We start from the raw sequence: 12,276 nt of genomic DNA on the forward strand, positions 1-12,276 counted from the left end.
TTTCCACAAGAGATGGGACTGAGTACATTAGACAGAAAGTAACTCGCTGAGATTTTCTTTTACCTTCATTTGTTCTAAAATGATGCTTGATCTTTAACCAGACGAAATGAAAGCTAAGGCGAGGAAAGGCACGAGAGAGGACAAAGGAATGCATACAGCATCAATCATAAACCATCAGACGGAAATGTTACTCTGGACTTAGTTGCAACCTGGCAAATTCATTCCTCAAAGCAGGATAGTGTAAAATAGCAGATACAGGATTTGGAATGAGTATATTAAGCTTCTGCCTGCTGTAGTAGCAGTTTCAAGCCCATATACACATTCTGCATGTATCAACTCTGCCAGATACATGTTAATATGCCCAATGTGTAATTTGTTGTCCAAATCAGACCAACTTCTCATTGTGTACTTCTTTCACTTATTTGAATTTTAATTACCACCAAATCTTTGTTTGACAAAAGACATTTCTCTTTTTCTTAATGAAAGATGGCCATTCCTCACACTAGTGCACCGTAACCTCTCTATTCGGGAATGTTTGGGATCAAAGCATTTCTGGATTTTGGAATTGTCTGGAGTATAACATCAGAATGCCTAACCATAAGTGTCAACCAGATATGAATATGTAATTGAGACATAAAACATGCTAAAATTGAGTTAAGAAACAAAAGACGCGACACGGTGGTTCAGTGGCTAGCACTGCTGCCTCACAGCGCCAGGGTCCCGGGTTTGATTCTGACCTCGGGTGACTGTGTGAAATTTGCACATTCTCCCTGTGTCTGCGTGGGTTTCTTCCGGGTGCTCCGGTTTCCTCCCACAGTCCAAAGATGTGCAGGTTAGGTGGATTGGCCATGTTAAAATTGCTCATTTTGCAGGTTAGGTGGGGTTACGGGGATAGGGTGTGAGGTTGGGGGGAGGTGAGGATGGGGGAGGTGGGCTCTAGGTAGGGTGTTTGTTCAAAGGGTTGGTGCAGACTCAATGGGCCAAATAGCCTCTTTCTGCACTGTAGGGATTCTATGATCTCACATGTTTCAATTCATTCTAATAAAAATATAGGCTGATGCACATGGGTTCAAAATAAAACTAAACATTATCAATAGTTAAGCTACCCCATTTTAACTTATGCGCACACAGTAATCAGTCTATTTTTACTCACTCACTCATTCACACACACTCACACACAATAATCAGTCTATTTCCCCTCTCCCTCTCTCTCTATCTCTATCTCTCTCTCCCTCTCTCTCTTTTCCTCTTTTCCTCCCTCTCTCACTCAGACACACCTTCCGGTTTTTCGCACACTCTGGACACATCAATCAGTCAGCCACTGGATTACACCTATCTGCACACAAACAACCCAGGCCCACTCGGCACTCCGTTCTTATTTTAGTGTGTGCAGTCGACACCAAGCCGGGTAATAGCTTCTGCAGTGACTAAATGGAGCTCTCTGAGCCCTGTGCTGAATTCTGTCATGGGGCAGCCTTCTTGATGTGAGTTACTGATTGGTGGGGGGGGAGGGGGTCACACCACAGCTGCAGTCCGGGTCCACCTCAAGGCCCCACTTGTGCCAATTTGTTGCACAAAGGCCTTGGCCAGTGTGGGAATGCTTGAGGAGCACTCCCTGTTGGCGGGGCAGGTTGAAGACGGGTGGGCTATGGGATCTGTAATGAGGAAGTGTTTTTTAATGGTGGCATATTGGTCCCTGCTGCCACATGGCCTCTGCTGTTATTCCCTGGCATGGTGGTCTGAGCCGCAGAGGCTGGCGGGATAGGAGGCGGCAACAGGTAGACTGAGAAGGTCATTCTACAGCAGCAGGCTTGCGTTGATGGAAACCTTCTCCAGGCGATTTCTGGTCCCAATCTCCCTCCATATGTGAGGGGGGCAGGATGTTACTCAGGACTGGGAGCCAGGGGAGTTGAGTTGACCAGAAGGTACCCGAGATGATACTCAATGTTGTGTTGAGCTGGGTACTGTCGGTGCTGAAGGCATTTCCTACAGGTGAAGAGCACATCGAGCTCATTGTCTGCCCCGGCAGTTTGGAAATATCAATGTAATGAGTCCAGGATTGTTGCAGCATTCTGAGTGACAGTTACACGGCCTGCTAAAAAAAAAATCCGTACGACTGATGTTCCAGGATGTCATGGTTTCCAGGCTGGAGAGGTTACAGTGGAGTGATTTGTTGAGCTTACATTTCTTTGCAAAATAAAAATTAATTACTATCTGGTAAGCAATTGGTCAGAGCTCTCCCGATATCTTAGGAGGAATGTGCACCGCTGGGTATGATAATTTAAACACAGCTGGAAGATCCCAGATTTCTGGTGGTTTAGCTGTTTTCTGTCAGTTCATAACAAACATACTGTAACTGGCCTGAGTGCTTCCAAACTAGGGAATGGGATGAAAAGATCAGATGAATTCTTCTTGCACATTGCTATCCATATTGGAAAGTGCTTGGATATTAATTTTGAGAACATGATCAGACTCCATGATTGGGTTTTTTTTAGTGTTTGAGCTCACACAAGAAGAATGGTTAATTGGGCGACTGCCAGAGGGTTGCTGGGATTGTACACCAGTGTATTCAGCTGAAGAGCATTGAAAAAAAACAATCAAAACATCCTCCCTTATAGGGAGAAGGCTATCGTAAGGCTGCACTCATACACTTGCTCACAGCCACTGGAACAACACAGTAACCAGAAATGGGCAGAGGGGGAAATTAAGCTTGGAGAAACCTATGAACCTTGGAAAGAGCACCAAGATTTTTTTTAATCGATGGGTATTAATGCTGTTCTCTCACCTCTAGATCTTAGTTTAAACCCAGTTCTTACAGATGGGATGAAGGTCTCCCTCCTGCACTAAAAGAGTTAACACTGAATTGCCTATCGGATTTTGAGGTGACTCTGATGTTGATGGTCTCTAGTTATGATCTTTCCACAAAAGGAACCATTCTCCTTGTATTCACTCTGCCAAAACCTTTCCTCATTTTAAAGACCTCTATAGGTCTATCCTGGATTTTCTTTCCCCACTGGAGGAGAGACCTAGCTTTATAATGCTTTCTAATATAATAAACAAACTGACACTGCAGTAACAATTACTAACTGAAGTTAGGACTGACATATTGTTCGGCTTTAATTGAGGGTGACTAGTTTTATACTTAGCTCACATTTAAACTGATATTAATTTGCTGGGTAAGTTTTCCACTCGGTATTGCTGTTATTACTTACCTCAATTTAAGAGCCTCAATTTAGCTCAATAAATAAAAGGAAAAAACCTAACTTATGTATCTGAATTGTACGTTATGTATTCATTCCCTCTGTAGAAGCCATACTTCAAAATGTATAAAAAAGTAATTTCCTGCTGGATTTAAATTTTTTTTAATAATAAGGCCTCATTCCAGGGTCAGGAACTGAAAATATACAAGCAGTTAGTGAACGGGATAAAACAAGCGGAAAGATACAGAGGGGAGAAAATAAGCTGAGAGAAGCTGCCAATGTACATAACAATTAGCAATTAGCTTCTTCTTCTAAACTCCTGCAGGTGCCTAGTTAGACTACTTCATCCCAGGGCATAGCTAAGAAATAGTCTGAAAGGAACAGCCCCCACTAAATGCAGTATCATCTTAGTAGCTAGACCACAGCCCTGCACTCCAGATTATGCAAGCAATTCCACAGGAGACCAATTAGGCTGAAGGAAAGATGAAGTGAATACATATTCTTTAAATAAGATCACAGTAACATTGCAAATAAAAATGTTAATGGGTACATTCACACTCTAATTAAGTCAATTTTATTTGTTAAGTCAAAGTCATCAACACTAAACCTACAATTAACTGTTTAAACAAGATGATATTTTGAAATATTTTCACAGATTATCGACCGTGTTGTTCAGTGCGTTTTGACTCATTCTTAAGGTTTATGGAAGTTTGTACCTGGTAACTCTGTTATTCCCTACCCTCTCTGCCTGTTTCATACTAAAGACAAATTATTTCAGACTGGATGCCTTCAGTACTTAGCCTAAAAGGCCATTCTGTAGCCATTTAAGTAAGCCACCAGGAGATTAATAGGTTCTGTGAAACCATAGTGGTCCACGGGTAGGTCCCTTCAGGACAGGTGAGGAAAATCAGGGTAAAAAATGTTCAAGCAATCCTTCTTTGCTATTGCTATGTCAGCGAGAGGTACACTGGCCCATGGTACATGGAATTCTTTAAAATTTATTAATGGGATGTGGGCATCGCTGGCTAGGCCAGCATTTATTGCTATCCTTAATTGCCCTTGATGGTGTGCTACCTTCTTGAACTGCTGCAATCCCTGTGGTGTAGGCACACCCACAGTGCTGTTAGGGAGGGCAGTGAACGAGATCCTGTTCTTGCGTACAGAATTATCTGGTGCAAGGTGTTCTTGTGTTAGTATCAGAGTAAGACAGAATCAGGCTCAACTATGATCAGGTATTTTGTGGCGATCCCCCCTGAAGGCTCACAACATAGAGATGAAAAACCAGGGTTGAAATCACACCACCAGTGTCCCCGGGACAGCAGGGAAGAAATAATTGGAATGTTTGGCAGCTTGTATATCCTGAAGGAGCATGACCTTTTGCAAACATCCAGCAATGAATATCAAATGAATATAAAACATCAAAAACTGAATTTTAATTCATACCTTGATAGTGGTGTACAAATCCCTAATGGGCTTGTATGACATTTCCAAGTGATGGTATACCACGTATGGTCACACAGATGCAAAATTCATTTCTGCTATTATCAGTGACATATTGCTAGTCTATAAAACTACACTTTAAAATCCTCATAATTTATAAAATTGTCAAATGGCACTGGAGAGTTGCAAATGCATACCCCAACTAAGGTTGGCACCTTGCGGAAGCAAGGAAAGTAAAGTGTGGGGCAATTTAAAAGGTTAACTCGGTACTAGGTATCTTGCCAAGGGTGGTGCTGCCCTTTGAGTCGGGTCAGCTCTGAACAACTTCATCGCATCTATTAATACATAACGTCGTTTAAGAAATCACTGAATTGTCATTCCTTCGGATCATACCATCGTATAGCAATTTGCTGATTGATGTCTATGAGGTTTTAAATTGTATATTTTTTGTAAGGTAAGGTATCTTAAGGTGCACCTGACTTTCCTGACCGAGCGCCATGGCAACCCTGGCCGAGGATCCTCAAGGCTGGAGAAGCCTTCAAACTAACTTCACGTTTCGGAAACGCTAGGTCAACATCATATAATTGTGACATCACGTCAAATGGTTGGAGTATTGGATTTTTTGAACATTTTGATTAAATGAGAGAAAAGTTTCAGTAACTTTGCTTTTTAATCGTGTTCCTTGGCTCAGTTCAAACCAGGGAAACATGAAAATACCAGTCACAATTAGCCTAACCTCTTCTTTTTATTGAATTATTATACTTTTAAGTTTTCATTGATCTGTATATTTTGTGGTATTTTTCACCGTGTCCTATTTTGACCCTCCAAACTCAATAGGCCAGTCCAGTCCCGAAATACTGCACTGTGTCCATCCGGGGGCACATTAGAATGGCCTAACTGACTCTTCTGTTTTTCTCTCTATCACTTTCTGATGTAGAAGCCAGAATGAAATGAAAGTTAAAGGATTTTATGAGTTGCAGGATTTTGGTAGAGGGTGTCTTTGCTGAACTGAAAAATACACTTTTTCTGACATTTTTGTTTAAAAATAGGCTTTTAGGAGTTTTAGGTTATTCTCCAAGGCATTTTCACACTTTCTCTATTCTTGGGTTTCTGGGTGACAAGTTCTATCTCAGCAAGTGCTTTGTGACAAGCCCCTGGGACCTATGACCTGCCTCCTAGGGCCTTAAAAGAAGTGGCTGCAGAGATAGATGCATTGGTTGTCATTTTCCAAAATTCCCAAGATCTTGGACAGCTCCCATCAGTTTGGAAAATAGCAAAGGGAGACAGAAAGCATGACACTACAGGCCCCAGTTAGCCTAGTATCTATCATTGCAAAAACGCTAGGAGCTCTTATTAAAGCAGTTATAGCTGGGCACTTGGAAAACCTTAATGCAATTAGGTAGAGTCAACATGATTTTGTGAAAGGGAAAGAAATCATGTTTAACTAATTCATTGGAGTTCTTTGATGAAGTAACAAGCAGAGTGGATAATGGGGAACCTGTATATGTAATATACTTGGATTTTTGAAAAACAATTGATAAGGTGCCACTTCAAAGGTGATTACACAAAATCAGAACTCGTGGTGTAGGGAGTAACATGTTAGTATGGATAGAGAATTAGTTAGCTAACGAAGCAGCGATTAGGAATAAATGGCTCATTTTTGGGTTGGCAAGCAGTAAGCGGTGGAATGCCACAGAGATCAGTGCTAGGGTGTCAACTATTTACAAATCATATCAAAGATTTGGATGAAGGGATTGAATGTATGGTTGCTAAATTTGTTGATGACGCAATGCTAGGTCGAAGAATAAGTTGTGAAGAGATTAAGTGCGTGGGGAAAGATTTGGCAGATGGAGTCTAATGTGGAAAAATGTGAACTTGTCCACTTTGACAGGAAGAATAAAATGCAGCATATTATATTTAAGTGCAGAGAGATTGCAGAACTCTGCGGTACAGAGGGATCTGGGTGTCTTGGTACATGAATCAAAAAAAGCTAGTAAAGCAAGTGACCAGGGAAGCAAATGGAATTTTGTTGTTTATTGCAAGGTGAATGGAATATCGGCAGAACAGGCTTGAGGGGCCGAATGTCCAACTCCTCCTAGTTTGGAGAAATAGCGACGTTTTGCTACAGTTGTACAGAATGTTGGTGAGAGCACACCTGGAGTACAAAATGCAGTTTTGGTCTCCTTACTTAAAAAATTATAGAATTTCATTAGAAGTTCAGAGGCGATTCACTTGACTGATACCTGGTTGGAGAGGTGATCTTATGGGGAAAGGTTGGACAGGGTGGAGGGTGAGAATAGGATGATTCCCTTTGTGTGAGAGAGACTAGAATCAGGGGACAAAATCTAGATATAAGGGTCTCCCATTTAAGGTGGAGATGAGGAGGATTATTTTCTCTGAGGGTCGTTAGTTTGTGGAATTCTCCGGCCCAGAAAGCAATGGAGGTAGAGTCATTAAGTGTTTTTAAGACTAAGTTAGTTAGCTTCTTGATTGACAAGGGAGTCAAAGGGTAAACAGGAAAGTTGAGTTGAGGCCACAATCAGAGCAGCCATGATCTTATCAAATGGTGGAACAGACTCAAGGGACCAAATGGCCTACTCCTGCTCCTAATTGCTATGTTCATATGCATGTATGTTTGCATGAAAGAGCTGCCAACAAGTCTCAACATCTGCCTATGTTTCCCCAAGACTTGCTGTTCGGAGATAAGGAAAAGCTACTAGAGTGAGAGGAATTCTTCCTCTGAATTGCCCCTCCCTCTGGTGAAAGCCTTTACCTGGCCTCCTCCGCACAGAAACATGAGGGAGTTTGGGCAACTAGAGCTGTGTTGGGTGAATCATGTTCATCAATCCATAACATTCAATAACAACATAAACTAAGGAACCATTGTTTTAAAAAAACCTCTACAATTCATGGCAACTAATTGATACTAACATGGCGATGGTGTTAACAAGTAGATTTCATATGATTGGCTCCACCTAAAGTTCATCTCACATTCGTTCTACACCACAGAATCCAATACTCAAACCTTGAAGGGAATTTGATATTCTTGAATATCAACGGACAAAGTTACTTTATTGTTTTGTCCCCAAGGGGCAACTGTTGATTTTATTTGAGTCAATTTTTCAGAAAGTTTGAAAGCAAAAAGTAACCATAACAGTCGTGAGTAAAAGAATCCCAGAATGTGTGCACTTCGTCTGGTGTTTGGTAACAAAGAGCATTCTTCTGAACTTTGACACTTTTTCCACATGTCTGAACAGTACAGAGAGGGTAAGACCCCCTTCCCCTAGGACCTCAGTTTACTACCATGATGCCTGCACTCAAATGTAAGTACTCATGTAGTGCAGGTTAGAAATGAAACAAAAAGACTAGAGCTTCCCCCACAAAAACATCCAAGTAACTCATACTAGGAATTGATCGCTGTTGTAGAATAATTTTTGTATATATTATCTTTACAACATACATTGAGGCAATGTTGAGATGTGCCCAATGCTGTCAAATCTAATCTGTAAGTCCCACCTTTCTGTTTCTTAGAAGCCAATATGACAATTATTTTGCTTATAAAGTAGAGCTTTAACTGATACGTGAGTGGTATTTATACTGTTAATTTTATGTTGTGTATTTTTTGTCATTATTTTGATGGTATGTTCATATGTAAAATATATATGGATTGTAAAATCACAAATTATATTGAATGCTATGTTTGCCAGTTAAATTTACAATGATATTAGCCAGGGGCAGCGGCGAATTAGTTAATTGATTTTTAATCTGCGGCACCTGTGCTCGAATCCAGTGCAAACTGCTCTGTCTACTGACTGTAGAATGAGTTTAGCTCAGTTTCAGTTAACTTCAGTTGGGCATATTCCAAGAACTTTGAACACGTGATGGCCAACCTCCAACTATTCCACTGCCATAGTCCCACTATTGGCCCCTTGAACATCACCGTTACCTTGCCTATCTATGTCGGTTGACCCCTTTGTTACCCAAATGGATGACTTAAACAACATTTTACTTATCTGTATTAGTTTCATAACTAATCCAAACGAAAGGGGAAAACGCATATTGTTTTTAATATCAACATATTTTTTTCTCCCTGGTCGTTCCTGGCAGTGCCCTGACTGAACAGTGTGTTAGCATTGCCGTCTCTAAGTCAGTTTTATCCTATAGGTGTCTAACCTTTCCATTCCCTTCCCCAACTGATTGAGTTGCAGGAGCCCATAAAATCCTCCCTCCATGTAGGACTATATTCAAATCTGGTTGTGGCCATGAAAGGGGTGCTCACATCTCGGTTTATTAAACTGCTAAGCAGCCTGAGAATCCATCCTTTACTTCTCCAAAGGAAGAATGTGAAGATATGCAGACAACAATAACCAGGGAGTTGATTTGGACTCCAATAGAAATCAAGAGAAGATGAAGTCTTTTTCTTAACTGCACAGCTCTATTTCTAAGAGTTTCAAAATTCACTCCTCGAAAGGGAAGAATGAGCCGTGCTTGAAATGTCTGAGATAATTATTTAGAGTGAACTATATGCGTAAAAATATATTATGCGCATTTGAGGAAGGATACTGCATGTTCAGCATTGGTGTGTGGAGGTTGCCGTTGGGGGGGGGGGGGGGGGGGGGGGGGGGGGTGAAACATAGAGAGGAAAACTGTGATTCTCAACAATAATGGGTGTAACATCCAATAGACCTGGGTATGGAGAATGAGGGCCATTACACAGTAATCTTTGTAGTTCTAACTAATTCAAACAGGATAATCTGATTAAATCACTCTGATCTTGTAACAATGAACACAGTTTGTTACTTTGTTTGAAATACCCATTACTTTTAAACCTAGCATTCCCACTGTGCTGGTGAAGTTTACTGTCACTTCCTATTTTTTATTGTGAATCCACAAGCCATTAGCCATTGCTGACATTCACTTTGTTGAGCAGAACAGTTATCACGTACTATGTTCCTGACATCAGTGTTTGCAATGGGAACAACACCAAATGGTATTTTAAGCAGTTAAGATTTCTTTATTTTAATTAGTACTTATTCCATTTTAATTTGATTTAATGTGTATTCATGATGTGCATTATTTTTCAATAACTGTGGTTCATGGTATGAGAGGGGCATAATTTATATGGAACCAATCGACAGCTGAGTTCCAGAGGGCAAGATTGATTCAGGTATTACCATAACATTTTGACAGATCTTTGTGTTTAATGAAACCATGGCTCGTTTGATTTTGTCACAAGTCAGGCTTGGGTCTATAAGTTATGAGAAGAAGCTCGTAAGCTAAATGGGTTTGCGTGGAGGAAAGGGGATTGAGAAAGAAATTGAGCCAGGGTTTTTAAATATTGAAAGAAATGAACTGTGGCTAGCAATCTAGAGGATAAATTTACATAATTAACGAGAATCAAGTGAATTCCCCTCTCCCACCATCCTCCTGCTATCGAAGAGTGATCTCCCAAGGGCTTTATGTCACATTGGGCTGAATCTTATTGGATCCATGGCAGTGAGAATGGAGGTCTGGGAAGTGGGAACAGCAGTTAAGAGGCATGGGAGGCGAGGAGTCCCTGACATCATCCCATCACTGAGCAGTTTTATGATATACAGGGGGCGTGATGGATCAGTGGCAGACACCTCAGCAACAGGCAGGTAATTAAGGTTGTGAAATAGCCAATTATCAGGAATTTTTCTAGCTTTTCTGATTTTACAAATGGCTCACGGGATGCAAGGAGGCTCAAGTGTCCCCTACTCAAAGGAGTCAAGATCTTAGTAGCAGTTAAGTTAAGGATGGAACTGGCAGGCATACGTGAAAGCTGTCCGCAGACTGTACCTTGATAAAGCAGTGACTACTGACTTGAGGCAGGTCATCTGAGTGAAGTGGCAGTGGATCCTCACCTCTGTGGCACAGGCCAACCTTGCTGTCAGTGACTGCTCTCTTCAGTCAACCACGTGATCATCAGGGCCCGGACCTCACTGGGGGGGGGGGTTTGGATCTGTGGGACTCTACCCCAGGGGTAGCAGGCGGAACTGATGCCAGGACAGAAGTGGCAACTTCTTGCAGCTTGCTGGAGATCGTAGGTCATCTGATATTGGATGGCTGGCCTCCTGGTCATGCTGCCTATACTGACGGCCGCTGCCCTTGTCTCCCGGGCAGCATTGCTGGCCCTGCTGCTGGTCCTCCAACTCCTTCGGGTGAACAGGATGGGCCACCTCTCAGTTACAGTGCTGAGAGGCCTGGCCAGATCAGCATCGCAAAGCAAGGAGCAGGTCAGCGCGCCGCCTTGCTTGTGTGTTGACTGGAGTGAGGGGTAAGGGAGTACTTAAAAGCAGCTTCCCTCGTTAGTGCCGAGACACTGGAGCGCAAGTCCGGCGAATCAGACGGCAAGACATCAGTAATGACAAGAAACTCGGGGGGCCCATTTTTGGCATTAAGTGCTGTTGAATACGGGCCATGATCTTGCCAACATGGCATCGAGGAACACTACCAAACATGTCCACAATGACTCTTAGAAATGTAGAAATGTTCCCATTGAATCGCGCCCTGTGTGTGTGCGGGAGTGAGAGTGTGTGCAGGAGTGAGAGTGTGTGCGGGAGTCAGAGAGGGATTGAGTGTGCGTGTACAGGTGTGAGTGTGTATTCGTGCAGGAGTAAGTATGTGTGCGGCAGTTACAGTATGTGTGAATGAGTGAGAGAGGGTGCGTTTGCGAGAGTGATGGTGTATGTGGGAGTGAAAGAGCATGTGTGCAGGGTAGGAGTAACAGGGTATGTGTGTGTGTGTGCAGGAGTGACGAAGTGTGTGTTTACGGAAATGATGGTGTGTGTGCGGGAGTGACGGTTTGTGTGCGGGAGTGACAGTGTGTGTGCGGGAGTGACAGAGTGTGTGTGCGGGAGTGACAGAGTGTGTGTGCGGGAGTGACAGAGTGTGCGGGAGTGACCGAGTGCGTGCAGGAGTGACCGAGTGTGTGCGGGAGTGACAGAGTGTGTGCGGGAGTGACAGAGTGTGTGCGGGAGTGACAGAGTGTGTGCGGGAGTGACAGAGTGTGTGCGGGAGTGACAGAGTGTGTCTGCGAGAGTGACAGAGTGTGTCTGCGAGAGTGACAGTGTGTGTGTGCGCGGGAGTGACCGAGTGTGTATGAGTGACAGAGCAATGTGAGACTGCAGACGTCCAATAAGGCATACCACCTCCTTCCTACGGGCAATTATGGATGGGCAACAAGTGCTGGCCTAGCCAGCGATGCCCATACCCTGTAAATGAATTTTAAAAATTTATAAGAAAAACAGAAAATGCTGGACAATCTCAGCTGGTCTGTCAGCGTCTGTGGAGAGAGAAGGGAGCTAAAAGGGAGCGAACGTTTCGAGTCTGGATGACTCTTTGTCAAAGCTTTGTCAAAGAAAATGTATACACTGATGGATAGTATGTTGATTGCATGCACTGGTGATGGTTACCCATTGAGGAAATAAAAATGTATTAAAATTCAACTTAAAAGTAAAAAAATATACATATAATAGATAAATAGATGTGTGTGTGTCTATATACTGGAGTCAAACACGTATTGTTTATGGACAGACAGGAGTAACGTTGTGTTAGGTTTCATACAGATGTCAATGGAATTTTCTTGTTCTAATTGACCTAAATTATAAAGTGA

At 42.4% G+C, this 12,276-nt stretch overlaps 1 protein-coding gene across 10 annotated transcripts in view; it reads left to right on the forward strand.

The window, feature by feature from the left end:
* The window catches only part of cacna1ab (calcium channel, voltage-dependent, P/Q type, alpha 1A subunit, b), a 617,073-nt gene that overhangs the window by 410,155 nt on the left and 194,642 nt on the right, over positions 1 to 12,276 (forward strand). For 6 of the 10 annotated variants that reach the window (XM_038784774.1, XM_038784770.1, XM_038784769.1 and 3 more), the window contains exon 21: positions 7,898 to 7,963. The exons of the other annotated variants lie outside the window; for them this stretch is intronic. In XM_038784774.1, the coding sequence (XP_038640702.1) occupies positions 7,898 to 7,963 (66 nt within the window). The remainder of the gene's footprint in view (positions 1 to 7,897; positions 7,964 to 12,276) is intronic. 10 annotated transcript variants of the gene reach the window in all.

The sequence above is a fragment of the Scyliorhinus canicula genome, chromosome 25, assembly GCF_902713615.1.
Source record: "Scyliorhinus canicula chromosome 25, sScyCan1.1, whole genome shotgun sequence".
Classification (NCBI taxonomy): domain Eukaryota; kingdom Metazoa; phylum Chordata; class Chondrichthyes; order Carcharhiniformes; family Scyliorhinidae; genus Scyliorhinus; species Scyliorhinus canicula.